Raw genomic sequence first — 19,850 nt, 5'->3', positions numbered from 1 at the left:
TGTTTGGGGAGAAGGGTTGGGGGTTTAGTCTTGTCTTCAACCATTTTATTTCTAAAAGGGAAAAAATCAATATTTTATCTTGTTTGAGGTCACTCAATATATTTGTGCATACAATATTATCATTACTATTACAAATAATATTAATAATTACCTAGTACCTAATGCTTAACATTGATAAACTGAATAGATACAGTAGAACAGGAAAAAATATTATGGAAGAAAACAGGTTATTAAAATTAATGTGTACCTAAATCAGAGAACAATGTTTACACACATGCTGTGCTACATACTGAATAGTTACTTACCCCTAGAAAATCTTAGTTTTTATTTTGATTGCCAAGTAATTTATTTTGATTGCCAATGCATGCTGTCTGCAGCAGGTTTCGCCATTAGCTAAACTTTACTTAGCATTTGCACAAACCTGCAATTTAATCAACAGATGAATGCACAGGAGTTTTACTGGTAATGAAGCTCAGTCTAATAAAGACAGAAGCAAGGTTTAAGAAACCTGGAAGATTTGTAAAAGGCCTTGTAATGCCACACTGCCCCCATATAAACAACAAAATCTGAGACCTTGCTTACATACGGTGGACTGTTTCCAGTCATCACAAGGCTGATGGGACTATTACCTCCATTCATTTCTTAGATTTAGTAGAAATGATAAAAAAAAAAATCTGGAAGATGGTAAAAGAATGTTATAACAATGACTAGAATGGAGAGATTAATGCAATGTTTTCTGAAATACAAAGCCATGAAGAGAAATGATTTTTTGTTGTTGTACCACTTAATTTGCTTTGTTTGCCTATAATGTTGTGCAAATATTGTAAAGTATTCAAAATGGTATTTGGTAAACAGAATGATGAAAGCTACAACATATATATTCTAGCATACATTGTCTACTCTTTCAGTTTTAGCTGAGACTGATTGTATCCTTGTGATATGTATGGCTGTGATAAATTAGTATCATCCACACTCAGAATTACCTGTACGATGCCAACAAAGAGAATTGATGTTAGGTGCCCAAGGCTATGACAGCATTTCACTCATTTAGGTCTCTGTGCTGCCTACAGCAAGTTAGCACCTGACATACCTAACCAAGCAACAGTAAGCAGTTCATGGGATCCAAAAACAACAAAAAAGCCCCACTCTGGTGACAACAAATAAGCATAATGCTATCTAAATATGGCTGAATTAAAAATATTTCTCCCCTCTAAGCCTAAATTTACTGTCAGTTCAAAATGGAATCTTATGTTTTCAATCCTTTAGAAAATATTTTAGCTGTGTTTTAGGCTGTTAAAATCTCACAAATAATTTAGACATCTTTGGCATGAAATTTAGTTATCACAGCTTCAGTAAATTGCCTGTAAGTGCTTATGGTACATTATCAGCCACGGCATCACTGACAACCTGTATTATAACAAAGGGCAAGTTTTTCTTCCAAGTTATCTACTTACAAGAAAACATTCTGAAATCTCCAAAGACCTCATAGCAGAGCATTTTACATGGGTAACTGATGCTGTACATCTTATTACTTATATATCCAATAAAAAGCTCTCAAGTTATTCATCCTGAAGAACATATATTGTAAGCAAAAAATTCAGCTTTTGAGCGCATTCTTCTACGGAGGTTTTGTCATATACACAAAAAGACAAATCTCTTCTATAATTGTGGAGTCTTTCTCTAAGTTCCCAAGGCAGATTTAATGCATTTTCAGCACTGTAAATCCCAGTCTCCACTGGTCAGGAAGCTCCCCTTCCAGGGACTAATAGTAAATATGAATAGCTACAGAGTCCATATCTTCAAATTCAATGCTCTTGTCCCATCTGAAGACAAAGGCAACCAGGAGTATATTGTCCTAGTTGTCAGCTTTCCCATTCTTCACTTTACAGGCCGTCTGCAAATTGCACTGCTAAATGCAATGCTAAAACCACATTCTGCTTCAGGCAGTAGAGAAATTTTTGAAGGACTTGCTTCATAAAAATGGCCTAAGTATCCTCATCTAACTGTTTTAAACTACCTTCAGCCATCTTGTACTGGTGGTACCATGCCACACAGAACAGTTGTTTACAGAAAGTCAAACAGATACTACTGAAGTGTTACAGAAAGTATTGTCATACCAAAACCATTTTTTAACTTTATTCTATTTCACTTAGTTTTTTAAATTCTATTTGTGAGATTTTCATGTAATCTTAAAAACGGTTGAGATGATTCTGCTTGAGTGACATAGTGAGAAAGAGACAAAGTGAGAAAGAGGAACGTATTTGCAGTAATTTATGTGTAGAAAGCCCTGCATTAATTCAACTATAGAAAGTCTTCACTGTGGTCTGTATAACTGAGAATTACCTGAGAATATACCTGAGAAGAGGAGATTATTCCTGCTGAATATATTTTTAAACAATATCAGGAGTAAATCTAAAAGTACTATATTAACAAATTTTGAAATTTAAACAAGAGGGCAAGGACAATTCAATTCAAGTTCATTCTGAGAGATAAAATTGTGATTTTTGTTGTTGTTGTTGTTGTTCCTTTTTAACACTTTTATGTTTCGTGTGATTGATATCTTCATCTATCCTAGTAGAACAGTTATGATTGAAGATATCTTGATCTGTTAAAAAAAAAAAATCCAGAATATAAAGGTCCTCTGCAGTAAATTAGAGAATCAGGAATGTTGACACCATCAAATCCTCTGACTGACTGATCATGCCAAAATAATTTCCAGTCGCTGAAGTGTTCACTTTTGTGTGAATAATAATGTGAAGAATGTGTCACAAGACAAACAAAACTGTCAAGCTTCTGAACTTCAGCTTTTCCTAGCTTTGGCTTGAATGTCTTTTTTTTTTTTTTTTTTAATATAATATGCATGATTAGTTGTATAAAACATTTCAGGAATACAAGGAATTTGAATTTGGAACATACATGAATACAGTAAGGTCAATAGAAAGTTCCCTTCAATGGAAATGTAAACTGACCTACTGCGAGGATAAAACATAATTACAAAAATCCGCATCCTGCACTGATCTAATTGAATCTATTCAAACTAAGTGAATGACAAAGGAAAGTGGTGTTCTGTTGTCCAACAGAGAAAAGTTACTGACAGATGACACTACGAAGACCAAAGTGTTTAATGCCTTTTTTCATTAGTTCTAAACTAAAAGGTCAACAATGAGGGGTTGACTAGCATAATTAACACACACACACACACACACACACACAAAAAAAAAAGGAATTATTTCAATTCAAAATGCAGGCAGAAAAGGTTGGAAAGTACTTAAGTAAATTATTTTTCAGAACAGATGTGCCTGATGAACTTCCTCCTAGAGTACTTCAACAACTGGTAAAGCCATCTCAAAACTATGTTACAATTAGAAAAGTAGTCTTTGAAGGACACATAAGGTATCAATAAAATGGAAAAATAAAAACATAATATCTTAAAAAAGAAAGCATGATTTTAGGAGTAATAAAACTGACAGCTATTAAGTCTCACAAAAAATCTAGAACAAATGAACAGTGTGCTTTATAAGTTCTTGGAAATAATGAAATGGAGGTAAGAAACAGGCAAAATCAATTTGTTAAGAATTAGTCAATCCTCTAAGTACAAATCATGTCAACTGAAATATTTCTTTCCCCAAAATGGTAACAGACCTTGTGGATAGATGAGTTGCAATCCATTTACATTCACTTACACGGCCTCAAGGTTCTTGCCTCACAGAAAATTCTCAAACATACAAAAAAGAGAAAAAGAAAAATTGCTTAAGTAGCTAATGTAGTGTGCATACAAAATGGATTAGATAACTTTGTAGAGAGAGAGCAATCAAGATTATGCTATTAATTATTATTTTTAAAAATAATAATTAAAAAAAAAACTTTTAATAATACTGCATACTGCATTTAAAGAAGGCACATAGCTGGGCCCGCCAGTGTGTTGGAAGGTAGGTTAAAATGCAGATTTTAAAAGGAAAAAATCTGTGCAGTTAAGTAGAGGCTTTTCAAGGGAGGATCTGGAGATCTGAAAGGATCCAATCTGAAAATAAATCATCCTTGGATATTAAAAATTTTACCTTAAAACTACCTGCAGGATATACAAGATAAAACTTATGCTTTGCTCTAGTTTTGGTAAAACGTGATATGGATTGCTTCTGTCCTATTTTGGGCAGCTCAAGAGATACAAACCAACAATGGACTACAATAAAGTCAAAAGGAGAACTACTAGGAATCTGACCAACAAGGAAAGATCTGAGATTGAACAACCTGAGATTCCTAAATCTAAACAAGAGGAAGCTGAAGATAAAGATGATATAAATATTTTAATGTATAAAAGATAGCTCTAAAGAGGAATGTCTTGGCCATGATGAAGCAATGAAATTAAATTGTAGCAAGATGCTGAAAAACTTTCTAGCACTAAGGAAGGATACTGAAACACTGAAATAGACTGCTAAGTGACCTTTGGAGTTCCCCTAGCTGGGTGACTTTAAGAAATAAATATCTGTCAGTGATGACTTAATTAGAGTTAGTCTCTCTTTTGTGTGTGTGTGTGTGTGTGTGTGATTTGTTTCCATTTCTATTTAGAGGAGGAAAAAAAAAAAAAACACAAACACTTTTTAAAGAAAATCTAAAAACATACCTGTATGTTTAAGAACTACCATAAATAATTTCTGCAGAGTCAAGCCTTCACCATTGTAATGCCATAGGTAGCTATCTAGATCTGAAATTACAGGGAACTCTGTAATTCTTTGCTATTTTTCTCAACTGTTACTTGATCAGATCATTTGTTTTGGGGCTGGAGAATAAATCAGGTTCAGACAGATTCAAATTTCACTGAAAAATTGAAAGAGTGATTCGAATATGGTATTTTAAAGCTCATGCATACAGTTTGAATATAAAACTCAGAAATGAGAATAGGAAATTCAACTATGGAACTAGAAACAGCTACAAAAGCTGATGTTATAAAAATACTTGCACACACAGAATGATGTGATAATGAGCCATACATCAGAAAAAAAAATTATATCAGACAATATGTAGGGAAAGCATACTTAAATTCAAAAGGACACCTGTGCCAGCATTAAAAATGAATTATTACATGAATTACAGGTCAGAGCAAACAATACGTGCCTACAAGAATAAACCAAGAAAGGGTCTCCCTCCATTCAAAATTGGACTACTACATGCATTTCTAAATCAGTGTATCATCTGGTGTAGTAAAATTAGCTCAAATCAGCATACTATAAACAGCACTATTAAGAAATTTAAAGGCTTTGACTAAATGAAGAAAAATTCAGTTAAAGTCATCACACAAATCTTAATTAAGGCTGCTGTCTTTCCAGTACAAAACAAAAACACAGCCCTCTTGGACAAGTTGCTGCTATGTCATGTGGATCAATTAAAACATTTAATGTAGTTCTGTTGGCAACTAGTAAGTCAGCACTTACACCACCCAGGTCAACTTTTTTTTTGTGTGTGTGTGTGTATCCGAACCTCTCTGGCTTCACTTTCTCATCGTAACACCTGTATTATAATAACTGTGTGAGTAATAAGTAGATATATACCTATATAACCATGCATTCTTAATTTTTATTTTAAGAAGCACATAGTGGATATTTTCAGGATATTTCAATCATTTCATATACAGTAGACAATATTTTATGAATATGCTCCATAAAAATTATTAAATTTTCTCCTGGGTAAGAAAGGCTCAAAAAAAGACCATTTTTTGTCTTGTAATTTTCCATCTTCTTATTTTTATATACATGAAGCATTCACTGGAGAATATTGTGGAAACATTACTTTTAAGAAAAATATTGTGGCAAGAAAATTAAATTAGACTAAAATAGCCTAGTCATGTCTATACACATTGCTTGTGTAGTAATGACCCCCAAATTAGAAGGGATTATTCAGAAAAAAATAACCATAAATCCTATGAATGGAGATTGCTGAAATAGATAAAGACATACACTGGATTCCATATTTCTCATTCTCCCTAGATTCCCTATCCAGTTCATCAAGCCATGAAGAGAAATCAACATATCAGGAAAGATGGAGAAAATGCCAGGGTATTTCCTGAGCGTGGGGAAATGGATACACTGCAACTCAGATACAAGAGAATGTCATGTCACATTAAGGAATTTTTCACTCAAGATTGGAGACCCTGTGGTGGCTAAGGATTTAACAGGGTCCCTAATGCTCATAGAGTTGTGTATTTTTTCAAAATTAAAGTACCTAATATGGACCATGGGGACTGCAGACTGCTAACCTATTCTCTCTGTTTGGCCAGTTACAGACTCTTCTTCTGGGACTTTTGTTGAAACCATTTTCTTTACAGTTTTAAGAACTGAAGCTTCTCTGAAGAAGAAAACAAGTGAAGGAAGAATGTGCCTGTAAACTGGAGTTATGTTGTATAGAAGAACTGGTCTTACTGAAGCTAGATCACAGAACATGAAAATATGCTCTAAAACATACTCACTTTTTAATATTCTGACACAGAAAAATGATAACTCCTCTTGTAACCTTGACCCAAATCAAAGGAGAGAAGACAGGAAATCATGAGCAATTTCCTGTGTTACAGTGTTTTCATATATACAAAATTTCCCTATATTTATGTATAAATTAATAATTAATAATACCTTTATCTAGAAATTACCATTTCATAAGAAAGACAACTACAAAAAGATTGAATTCAACAGGTGGCAAACCCTATCAAAGTAAATGCCTGATATTTAAGATACAGAGATAATCAGTTCTGCTGTTCAGGCAAGCCCATGAAATTCAACATATTTCGTTCTGCACTGATTTACATCAATATAATGTTACACTGAGTTCCTCCTAGTCAAATATCTGATAAATGAATCAGTTACAAGAGGCAATTGAGTATAAAGCAAGTCTCTGAACAGGTTTCCATTGCATTTGTCACTGCAATAAGTGAATAAATCTTTCAAATCACTACTTCTGGTGCATTCCCACAAACCCTCATCATGAGACCTGAATTACAGCGTTCTGAGATGTAGAAGGTTGCTTCTTGACAAACAACAAGCATGTTAATTGTCTTGTTTTGCCTTTCATCCTTAGTAATTACTTTTGTTCCATATGGTAACAAGCTAAGTGTTTTTTATTTGCATGTAAAAAGCAGACCGATTTGATACCAAAACTGCCCACATTTCACGCCATGCAAGAAGCTGGATTTCCAAATCAAGTACAGTTGTGTGGGCTTGGCAACATCGTGACAACTTCTGCTAAAATTTCCCTGTCACTTTTACAGCTGAGCCCAGTAGAGATAAAAATAGTGGGAAGAACAGTTTTAAAGAAATGCTTCATATCACTTTACAGCATTACTGGGATTCTCAGTTCTCTGTACCCACCTTAGAGCAACGGGCACTATCATTTATTAACCAATTTTGACTCTTATCTGTGGAGATGGAATAAGCAAAGGCAAGAGCAAAAAGAGCAGGAATGCCTGGTTGTTTATCTCATAAGCCAACATCTGACAGGCCAAAGTACAAGGTCCTGGACCTGGGTTGGGGCAATCCCAAGCGCAAATACAGGCTGGGTGGAGGATGGATGGAGAGCAGCCCTGAGGAAAAGGACTTGGAGGTGTTGGTGGACAAAAACCCAACAAAAGCCAGCAATGTGCATTTGCAGCCCAGAAAGCCAACTGTATCTTGGGCTGCATGAAAAGAAGTGTGTCCAGCAGGAGGGAGGTGATTCTCCCTCTCTACTTTGCTCTCGTGAGATCCCACCTGGAGCACTGCATTCAGCTTTGGGGCCCCCAGCACAAGGACCTATTAGAACAAGTCCAGAGGAGGGCCACAAAGATGATCAGAGGGTTGGAGCACCTTTCCTATGAAGAAAAGCTGAGAGAGATGGGGAAGTTCAGTCTAGAGAAGAGCATGCTCTGGGGAGACCTTATAGCAGCCTTCTAGTACCTACAGGGGGCCTGCAAGAAAGCTGGAGGGGGACTCTTTTTCAGGGAGTGTACTAATAGGACAAGGTGCAATGGCTTTAAACTAGAAGAGGGTAGATTTAGCTTAGCTATTAGAAAGAAATTTTTCACCATGACAGTCATGAGGCACTGGAACAGGTTGCCAAGAGAAGTTGTGAATGCCCCATCCCATCAAGGCCAGTTGAATGGGACTTTGAGTGAACTGGTCTAGTGGAAGGTGTCCCTGCCCATGGCAGGGGGTTTTGGAACTAGATGATCTTTAAGGTTCCTTCCAACCCAAACTATGATATGATTTTACAATTCTGTGTTTCTATCACAATGTTAAGTCAGTTGACAATAAAACAACAGTGTCCCCTACTCCTTCAGGCTTTCAAGCTTCACCCTGTGCTTTATGCACTTAAAGCTTGTGTTTCTTGTTGTTAGCAAACGTGGAGCTAAAATAGTGAGAACAAGAAAATTTGAAAAATAAAAAAATTCCCCTTTCATACAATAACCTATGAAATGCCTTTTTTTTTTTTTTTTTGATTGCTGTAGTGAATTATAATCAAAAGGAAGAAATTTGCACTTTTTGGTGTGTCTGTCAGGAAATGAAAACATTTAAAGCCTTAAACACTCTTATCTTAAGAGCTAAAGGATGGTCAGTATCTGTTGAGCTAATTTCTAAAGCAAATAAATTCCACGTAAATTATTTACTGCAAGTCTGAAATACAGACAGACTTTCCCTAGGGTTAATTTAACTTTCTCAGAATTAATTTGCTTTCTAAAACCTACACAACTTTGAACAAGGATCTCAGGAAACAAATTGCTAAAGTATGCAATAGCTTTATTCATTTTTGTAATCATGGCCAGCACTTACTTAGAAAGAGCGTTCAGGAATATATCAATGGATTGCTGTTAAGATAAGGTAAAATTAGTAAACTTGAAAAAACAGTTCATATCATGTTTCCTCTAAAATAAAACCAAAACCTTTAGTAATCATATTTTTCCAGACTATTTTTGATTATTGTTTTGAATTAAAAGCTTAGATATAAACATATGCTTGTGAGATGAACAACCAAAATAATATGAGATTGATCTGAAGTAGATGCCTAGTGAATTAAAATAACAAACATCCTTCTTGATAAACAAACAGGTCTTAAAGAGTAAACATATGGTGAAATATTGAAGATAGAGCAAATGTAAAGCTTTACATTCTTTGTAATGTAACAACCTAAGGAGTAGGAGTAGGAGTATGTAAGGAAGGTTACGTACTTTGGCAGGTATGTCATTTTAAAATAACACAGATTTCAAGCTCACTCTATACCTCAGTTTACAAATCATCGTATTAGTATTTTTATATCAGCTTTCCCTTAAGTTAACCCTGAGCACATTTTTCACCTTGCAATACAGATATAGCTCTAATTATTGTTTTCTGTTACCCACTATCCTCTCCCCCATTTGAATGTGTAGCTCACACACACAAAAATCTTCGGATTTGGAAATAAGGCAAAGATCAGATTGTTCCTCTGGTGTTTTGAGACCCTCATAGCAAATTTCTAGTTGACTAAAAAAGCAAACAGAAGATTATTTGAACACAGCATCAGGGAATGAAGAAAAAAATATATATATATTTTTTTTCCTTCCCCCCCCCCCCCAATTTTTCTTGTAAAATTGCATTATTCAATTACAACTGCAAGAAAAAGAGATATTTACCTAAAATGAGACTGCTGACAGGGTTTAACAAGACTCTTGAAAATCATCCAGGAGTCTCTCAAATTCATCACAGGCTTCTCCAAAACAAAGTGTGTAACTGAAGCTGCCATTTCTGAACTTAGTGCTAATGGTTTTCGTCTTTTACACTTCAGGGCTGAACTGAATATTTTATAGTGAATCAGTGTAGGATGCTCTTGAGGGAAAGTAGCCTAAGAGATTCTTATGAGTCAATGTTTTCTTATGTATATTTACTTTTCCTCACAATGCACTCAAAAATGTTTTTTTGTTTTTTTTTAATTAAAGCTTCTCTTCTTTCTCTTAAATAAAAGGCCAGGCAAGAACATATTGTGAAGCCATTATATTCATGAAGAGAAAAAGAGAGGTTAATTCAAAATTCTATGGTCTGTTGAACCCAATATCCACACGTTCCCCAAAGCAACAACAAACGCACCACGGAAACTCAATCAAGGCATCAAATCCACTCCAGCAAATGTGTTGTGCCAACCCATTATTAATGTTGCCTCTCAGGGAAATTCTATATCAGCATGAACTTGCTGAAAATATCATTCACAAATTCACATTATACTATTTCCTTTACATTAGATGCCAAAGAAGGCAAATCAGGAGAGGCCGAGACAGAGGGACGAGATTCAAAGATTAGTTCCATACACAGAACTGATCTGCCAAACAAGCTGTATGAATATGTTCAGAAACAGTTTCATATACTGATGTTAGCTGTTGGTGAATTTGACAGGTTATAGATAAGTAAGTTGTCCCTGTGAAGAGAGCTTCTGTGGTTTAATTTTCCTGTATTCCCTTCCATGCCAATCACAGCAACAGGAGTGAAATATTGGTGAACGAGCATAGCTGAATTAAGCCATTCAGTGCAAGAGTATGGAGCTTAATTGTATTCCCTTGCATCTTTTCTTACTGCCAAATAAAAACACCATTGTCCTTGCTAAAGGATTCCCTTTCACATCTCAAGGATCTCTGCCAACTTAATTGTGAGAGTCACACTGCGTGGCCAAGTGGAAGTGAGGGGATCACACGTCTTCAAATTTATCCCTTCACCCTCTTTTTGGCAATAAAATTTGAATGTAGTAAGCACTGCTGAACACACCGAGAAAGTTCATTTAGTAGGTGCTTGCACCAAAAAAAAAAAAAAAGTCATTTTACAATTTGGATGCAAGCTACATAAAAAGGTCTGTACAAATGTTGCCTAAATATGCATGCTAAATGCATACTAACTGCATCACAGACTCACAGAGAAGAAATCTGATCAGAGCTGATAATGCAAACGTCCACTTTCATAGATGAATAGCTGCAGTAGGTGAGAGGGGGAGGAAGAAGGGAAATACTTTGCATAATATGACCTAATTAAAATTGTAGATAATAAAGTAAATTGATGGCAAAAAAAAAAAGTTCAGATATTAAACACATATTTTTAAACGTTAAAAATCATATTGAGAGGTGAGTATTCATTAGAAGGCTCTCTGAGACCAGGGTGTATTAGAAGAAATTGCACATGAATTTTCTGTACTGCTAGTGAGTGAAACACTCCAGAATCCCACATTTTATTTATTTATTTTTAAATAATGACATTTGACAAAACAACAGCGCAACAGCAACAATGAAACAGGTCACATGTGAAGCTGTTGTAAGTCATTATGGCTATTATCTGACTAGCTCTAATGCAATAAGTCTGTTAGACAGAAATATCTATTTGTTATCAAAGTTTACTTGATTTGATTTGGAAAATCAAATTGAGCTTTACATTGGCTGTTATTTTCTTCTTTAAGGGACTACTTATTAAATGAAAAAGTGATGTGCAAAAGCATTTTCACTGAGGTGAAAATGAAAAGTGTATTTGCTGAAATATTATATAGCACATAGAAATATGAAAAACACAAGAAGGATAATTCATTCAGTAAGAGAACAAATATAATTTTGTATTCATTTGTTTAAATGTCTGCACTGAAAAATCAGCTCTTGGCATGTGTCATGCAGCTGGGACAAAACCAGTCTGTAATTTCATTCGGTGCTCCAGTTGGATTTGATTTCCTAACACCTACTGCAATAAGGACAAACTGTTGTTTTTGCAGAAGTCTGGGCAACTAACCCTACAGAAAACCTCTAAAAACACACTGGTTGTGAATGGAGAAAACTGTGAAATGCACAAGCCAACAGTTTTATTTGGTAATAAATTCAGTCTTTTGGCATAATTGCCATACGGCACGATTTATTTTTTTTTTGTGTTTAGCAGTTTTTCATTAGGAATTGATGGTTTTCTTCTGATTAAAAAAAAAAAATCATTAGGGCAAACATGCTTTTCTTGCTTCCTTAAATCTGAGGGTCTGTCAAAGGTAAGAGAATATTCAAAATACCATGCTAGGTGGATGCGCATTTTGTTCTAAATCCTTTTAAGAATAAAGCAATATCCAGATGAAGATGGACCAGAACCGGGACTGTAAATTAAATCAAACACATAAAAGATGAGATTTATAGCACATTTTCTCGTTCAATCTACAGCTCATTTATTCTAAATACCTTTTCCTAATGAGTAATTTTCTGGATGTCACCACAATTTACTAGGGTCAGCCTCCAAGTGTAGTACAAGCAACATATTTAAATTAGTTTATTTGGTCAGGAAAGAGCAATATAACCTGGCATATATCAAGAAATTATTAATTTGGCTGTACTCAGGGACAAAAACATTGCTGCTGTAATAGAGGAGCAGCAAGCTGCAAGTAAATTATCCTTTTTGATTGCATAAATTTGATTCCTGAAAAGGTGCTGAATAAATATGGATCTAGCTTAATATCTTCCAAGGAGGATATTAGGGTTCCAGCTGCTAACTGTGTTAGGATTCAGACTGTGAGAAACATGAACCAAGATCCAAGCTAATCTGCATGCATAGGCAACTTGGGGCCCTGAAGACAAAAATCTTCAACTTTTACTCCCTTTTTGCATCCAAGGTGCACAAGACCCTTTATCAATTGATTTCCATGTGGCCCTAAGAGGGAGAATAAAGACAATACTGAGAGGATAGCTTTATTTTCTGTTTCTCCCCTCCTACAGACCAAAATCAGAAAAAGTACCCCAGGCTTAACACTGTTCCTTTTGTTGTTAGTTTCCACATCATCTGTTATGAAAGAGTCATTTTTGTGGGGTCTAGGTTTTTCCTGCACTGAAGAGAAAGGGAGATTAAAAATCTTTTAAGAGCTATCTAGTTCATGCTAAAAAGGATAAATTGTTATAACCTACTGAATTGAAGGAAAACATTACATGATTTCATAGGTCTGCATTTTCCCAATCATGGCATTGTGCGGTATATTAACAATAAGGAATATTTTTCTTTAAAAGAAAGCATGAAAATACTTTAGCTAAAATCATAACTATCCTAATTTCTCAATTCAGTGGGAGTTTTGGTATGTGTTAAACTTGCAGTAAAAATGAGTTATGAAAATAGCGGTCATACAGGCCATTTTCAAAACATGAATAATTCAAGCAAATTCCTATTTTTTTCCTCCAAAAATATTAAACTCTGTAACTTGTACAATTAATGCAGCTCAAACAGTAAGACCTTAAAAGCAACTACTTATTCTATACCATAACATTTCATTAGATTTTTTATTGTGTTTATTTTCATGGATCTTAATAGTCAATATATCCTGTGCAAGGAAAAAATGTAATCCATTTTACCAACAGTGCACAGTCAAAGGAGAGATGGAGAGTTTGCACTTCGCATGTTGTGAATGAAAATTGAGAATATATGTAATAAGCATCTCTAAACCTTAATGAGTTATTGAGCTGTGTGTCTCCTAGTGTGTCAGCAATTCTTTTTAATTTATTTTCTAGTTTCTATATAACTTTTCTGTGGGAAAATAAAGTTCAAATGAAATTAAAGTGAAAATATACAATGAAGTAAAATTAATAAAAAGCACATGCTGTTGAAATTAAGACTATTTGCCACAAAGTACATTCATGGCTAGAATCATGCAAGGAGTGACTGTGGCAATGACACTCCACCCAGAACAGGGACTTCCACAAGGAAGTGGAAGTGAATAGCTTCCTCACAGCTATTTTCTCCAGAGGCACATGTGCATAAAGATGCAGGAATGACAGCTGCAGCTTATAATATGGAAAATATACTTTCTCCTACATTTTTTAAATATTGAAGGCAAATAATTTTATTACGCTTGAAGATTATATGAAGACATATCTTGTCTTCATTGTTCTTTGTGCAACCACAATTTTAGCAAATCTAGCCTAGCTCAGAATTTGCATAGGAAAAGTCCAAGTAACAAATAGAACTCAGAAGGAGCTATGTGTATATAGGATAGAAATATAAACATTGTCAGAGAGATTAAAAAAAAATCATAAACAAAAACTGTGGACTAAATATTCTGTTCAAATGAACAGCAGAATTTGAGAAACCAAGACTAGGTACCCTCCTCAAACACAGACTTTTGATAAAACTGCTGCTAAATGGCTTAGGGCAAGCAAGTTTTTTTGTGTGTGTGTTTTTTGGTTTTTTTTTTTAAATCCTAGCACTGAAAGTTGCCTCCACCCATAAGAAAGCAATTCTTCCTATCTGTAATACGCTCATGTCTTCCAGATCTGCAGTGACAGCAGTATCACAAAACAGTTCTGATGTTTAACTATCTTTGCCACTGAGAAGTTTTTCTAAACACCTAACGTAAATAGCCCATCCTTCTGTTTCAAATCACTACTTTTTGCTTATCTAAGTTGTCTTAGACACATACACAAATGACCTTGGTACAGAGACATACCACACATGAGCTGAGCTACATCAATGGATCATGTCTAATTACACTTTAATTACCACTGGCTAGGAGTACTCACACAGTCAGCTACTTCACTGCAGAGGATGTGAAGCAACCATAAAGTCTGTGAAACTCGGTCATATGTCTAATCTGAGCATTAAATCCATTCTTCTGCTTTCTCAGAAATGCATGCCTCCTTCTCTACTCCATCTAAATCTATAAAGGGGGCTTGACAGGGTTTTGATAATCAGCACTTCTGGATCACACCTAATAAATCTGGCACTGCACTCAAATAGTTGTTGCTGCTCCATCTGTCAGGGTAGGGCACATACTCTGAACTGGGACAAATTGGGCTGAACCCATTTTGCTTGATGGGAATCAAAATGATGAGTGTTTCCCACTTTTTCAGGGAGACATTCGTGTATGATGTATATACCCTATACAGTGAAGCAAAGTGGAATTAAACTAAGAAAATCTAAACTTAATAGTAACACTAATATTTCACCACTGCAGCATGGCTCTATTCAGAAGAGAAGGACAAACAGACAGTCTTCGAGAAAGTAGGTGAGTGTTCCAGAGCCATCAATTCAGAGATAATATCCGGTGGTCAAAGAGCACTTGAATACAGTCATGTAGAATAAAACAAAAATAAAATAGTTATTTCTGTCCACTCATTTCCAAAGTCATCAGGAAGTGTTTGTTGTCATTATCCCAGAAAGACATACCACCTTGCCACTGCTTGCGTGTTGCATGGTTCAACAGTTCCACAGCTATAGCACTACCCTAAAAGCTTCAGTAGAGCCCTGCTGGCAAAATATTAGGGAAGACTTCCTAATGACACCAAGTCTGTCAGATTATGAAGATCTCCCAACAGGGATGGCTGAAACACTGTCATTTAGTCATTTAGGTAGATTCAGTCAGACTGGTAGAAAGTAGAGAGCTGCAGAGAACAAAAAGTACTGGCTGCCTTCTAACATCTTTCTTCTATTCACCCTGAAATTCACTAAATCTCCTGGTGAAATTGTATAATTCTAAGAGGTTAGTGTCCTAGCAAATTTTGACTAATAAAAAGTGCAAATTTTTATTCCCACTCACAAATGAATACAGAAATCTAGTCCCCCTTTAGCTTTTTCCCTGCTTAGTATTCACTGCATATTTGACTACACTAGGTAAATGTAATCCATATACCCTTAGCACTCAGCCTATCTAACTTAATAACTTATTTATACCTATATCATGAGTATTTGGCAAAGCAAACTTTCTAAATTATGTTAAGTTGCTTTTATGAGCAAATTAGCTAAGCAATGAAGAGAAGTTACACACCTTCACAGACCCAAAGAGAGATCCTGCCTGCTTAATTTTACCCACCTTAAACCTTGTCAGTAACTGCATAAAAATACAGGCACTGAGATCAGGAGAAATAGTTCAGTAGACATCTAATATTAAAGCACATATTAGACTCATACATTAGAAAATTGGTTCTGAACACCTCTTCTAGATAACTAAAAGACTTTCCACAGCCATTTATTGTGATAATATACAGAGCTCTGCAGTTAGACAATGACCCCCCAGTGTGATATCTTAAGTCATGTCACAGCTTTCTGTCTTTTTGCTCATGACTGTCCACTGGGAAATACGATTTTTTTTTGTTTCGGCTCTGCTAGATTTCAAGACAGGTGAATGAAGAATGAAGTCAGTATCACGTGGAGTTTCAGTATGTTTTAAGAAGGTCTCTTCTTGAGCATATTAGCTCCTATCACTAGGGTGGCCATTATGTTGCCATTGACAGAATAATGATATACATATTATACTATATATATATCATATATATATATATGTACACATATACACATCTTTTGCACTAGTGTTATATACAATATATTATATACAAATAAATGAATAAAAAGAAACTACTTACAAGGTATTAGAAACCTCTACCTTTGAGGAAAACATGTTAACACTCTCAAAATCATTTGAAGAGGTATCAGAGTGTTAACAATTATGTGTAACTACTAACAGAAATGAAATTAAAAAAAATAATAATTAAAATTATTACTAGCATAAAAATTATTACTAGCAAAGGCATCTAGTTTTTTAGAAATGCACCTATCTGTTTTTCACAGTCAATAGACTAATGTATACATGTACTCGTTAGATTTTCATAGATCAGCTTTCATTTTCTTTGTGTATAAGCTAGAAACAGAAAAAGCATAGTAAACTTAATATTGGTATTGTGTGCCACATAATAAAATCTAATATCTGCTTGCAATATGCATTAGAAGAAGAAGGTATAGTTTCCAACTGAAGCACTAGTTTTTGCACAGATTTGAACTGACTAGTTCTGCCAAAGTTCCTAAAGCTACTACAAACATTAATTGGGATTCATAAACTTTTGGTGATTGGTATTAGAAAAAATATAGAGAGAAAGGGAAGAGGAACTACTGAATAGAATTGTTAAATGATTAGTCTGACATCTTATAGTAAGTTAAAGGCAAGTTAACGAAAAAAAATGTTTCCTTATTTCTTACAAATTCAACCTGGGATTCTCCTGATACCAAGATGGAACACAGATGATTTTTCATGGCTACCTAAAATATCAATTGTGAAAATTCTGTTGCTACAGTATCTGTGAATCAAGCTAAATTTCTCATGTGCCACATCCTAGTGTATTGGGGTTAGGCACCCATGTTTTAGCAGTGGGGGATTCCAGGGCTCCTCTGTGAGGAGGAGGCTGGGGCCCCACCACAGGACACAACTAGGCCCAGCAGCCATCACCTTGGTGAAAGCATTTTTAAGAAAGGGCAAAACCAGACGAGAGGAGAGAGGGGAAAAAAAGAAAAAAAAAAGTGTGAGAAACAGCCCTGCAAACCCCAAAGTTAGCAGAAGGAGAAGGAAAAAGAGTAGGAGAAGGAGGGAGGAGGAGGAGGAGGAGGAGGAAGTGGAAGAGGAGGAGGTACTCTATGCAACCCCAAGACCCTGTTCCCCATCCCCTCCTGCACTGTTTGGGCATGGGAGAAAGCTTGTGGTTTAATTTGTTTTTGTTTTTCACCATCCAACTTTATTTTAGTTGACAGTAAATTAATTTTCTCCAAGTTAAGTCTTTTTTGGCCTTGAAAATGATTGGTAAGTGATCTCGCTAGCTTTACCTCCACCCACAATATTTTTCATCTTATTTTCTCCCCTGACCTGTTGAGGAGGGGGAATGAGAGAGCTGGATGGGCATCTGGCAATGCCAAGGTCAGACTCTCCACACTTTGTACACTAAAGATTTTCACACATCTAAGGTCCTGCTTCTGCACACATAAGGAAGAGTCTAAGTTTCAACAGAGATGAAGAGTTTCATACCTACAGCAGACTTAAGCCATATCAGGATCAATAAGCTAGATGTTCTTCTGCCTCCTTTTTCTGAGGGCTTGATCTTATAGGCACTCTTGTGCACCTGTAGCAAATTGAGGTTTCTACAAAGTACCACTGTAAGTACCACTTAAAAAAAAAAACTGTCTGCTGAAAGAACCACTGGTCCCACTCATCCAGTAGTTCAAGCACTCATGTAACTTTTGAGAGGATTAATTTCAATTGCCTTTCAAGAGTATTCCAACTCCCATTGCCAAGTGCTGTAGCCATGAGACTATGAGCTATGATTTTTTTTGTTTTGTTGTTTTCGTTTTTTATTCCTGCTGATGTAACTGTATATGATGATCGACAACATGTGCCGATCCCCTTTTCACTGCTATTAGCTTACTTAAGTAGCCCTCTCCTCATCACAGTAAATTTTGTGGATTCCACCCCAGAGTACTTTCCCTTTGCACTGAATGGGTGCCTAAAGATCTAATCAAGTTTCAGGATTCAGCCTCACAAATGGACATACATGCAAAAATTTGGCACGGCATTACTCAGGATACAGTCCTTGGTTCTTTATTTGCATCTCAGCATGACTGCTTCCTCTATGGTTTACAGTAGAAAAATAAGTTCTGTTGTGAATTTAATGATGTCTTTGCCTTTCACTGACTACAGATTATGCTTATTAAAGAAGTTTCTGTTTGCTATTGTTTTGCATTTGGTTTCCAGCAGTAACTGGTTTTTGTATACTGCTTTCCATTCAGCTGAGCAAGAAAGCTATAGTAGTAGCTAAAAAAAAAAAAAAATGCTTCTTATTCATTTTCCTTCACTGCCTGGGAACCAGATTTATGAAATACCATGAAACAAATATGAACTATTTTATATTACAGTTTTCCCATCCTCCACCACAGACCCTGAATTTTCTGTTAGCACTGGAAGGGGGGTAAGTCTGTTATGTGAGCCAGGGCACTCCTGAAAACAAGATTATAAACTTCAAGTGGATACAGCAGAGAAATATTTATTTTGTTTAAAATAAATGGAGCAACTCTTGGATTATAACTGGAGTCATATGTTATAAATCAGCTTATTGAATAACACTGCCTTGGAACAATCACTGTTCTGGGACACAGCATTCTACTACATAGTGAAACTTCCACAGAAGCAGCTACAGTTTATGTTGATAATAATAAACACTAGAAAACTAGATTTTTTTCCCCCTTCTTTCTGGTCCTTTTAAAAGAGCTTTGGACCTAACCCTTACGAATTACACAAGACAGACATAAAATAAAACTATCTACCTTGAACCAATAGGAAATTCTTTTATGTCCTTTTCTGAACCTGTACTTTCTCTGTTATCATTAACATATTATCTTCCATTAGTAAAGCCTACACTTTTCATGCTGTGAAAACCTGTGCTAAGTCACTACATCTGCAGGACAGGACTCTTCTTTGCTTGTTAATACAAAAGAAAAAAATAATAAAAAAGAAACTCAATACCAAATTTTATTATCTTCAGAAGGGCAAGAGTCTCAAGAATTAAAAAAAAAAATAACAATAAAAAGAAAAAAAAAAGAGGGTCCTCACTGTCAAAACAGGGGCAGTTAGATACCCTGAATTTTTCCACCACTCCAGACATGTCAATCAAAGATAACACAGTGCAAGAATATCTGAGTGACACTCCAAGCTGCATTCATAAGCAACCTGTCTCATTCAAAGTCAATGAAGAGACAGAACTTACAAGCCCACACTGGAAAGTCATTGAAATGTGACTGACATCTCAAAGGAAAAGTGTCAATGGGATAGCATGACCCTGTGCTGAAACACTGCAAGGTTAATCAAAGTTATGGCAGTCCGGAGGTAGAAAGGCCCTACCTTAGATTGAATTTTTGTACTCATAGCACTGACTGGGCCACAGTCTCATATTCACTTCCTCTCCCACTGACATTTGCATCCTGACTTTGTATCATTTGTCCACTCTTCTTTTGGTTTCCTTTTAGAAAGATACTGATAGATGTTGCTGTGAGAAGATCTTCTGCATCTGAGTAGCAATAGGTCTCCCTTCTCTTCCTTTGGGACTCATTGTGCCATTAACCTATGAA

The 19,850-nt window shown here is 35.6% G+C and overlaps 2 protein-coding genes across 30 annotated transcripts in view; one reads left to right on the top strand and one right to left on the bottom strand.

The window, feature by feature from the left end:
* Nucleotides 1-10,020, top strand: part of LOC310892632 (uncharacterized protein) — a gene marked incomplete at its 5' end in the record, with an annotated part of 30,314 nt that extends 20,294 nt beyond the window's left edge. Inside the window, one exon of the mRNA XM_083820671.1 lies at nt 1-10,020. This exon is cut by the window's left edge and continues 4,679 nt beyond it.
* Nucleotides 1-19,850, bottom strand: part of PCDH9 (protocadherin 9) — an 803,467-nt gene that overhangs the window by 691,171 nt on the left and 92,446 nt on the right. For 7 of the 29 annotated variants that reach the window (XR_014578269.1, XR_014578270.1, XR_014578271.1 and 4 more), the window contains one exon: nt 1-19,850. This exon is cut by the window's left edge. The exons of the other annotated variants lie outside the window; for them this stretch is intronic. Coding sequence is in view for 1 of the 7 variants with exons in the window: in XM_083820657.1 (XP_083676783.1) it covers nt 19,839-19,850 (12 nt within the window). In the remaining 6 variants the exon portion in view is untranslated. 29 annotated transcript variants of the gene reach the window in all.

Source organism: Anser anser (assembly GCF_964211835.1).
Source record: "Anser anser genome assembly, chromosome: 1".
NCBI classification, from domain to species: Eukaryota; Metazoa; Chordata; class Aves; order Anseriformes; family Anatidae; genus Anser; species Anser anser.
This window is presented reverse-complemented; position numbering and strand designations above follow the sequence as displayed.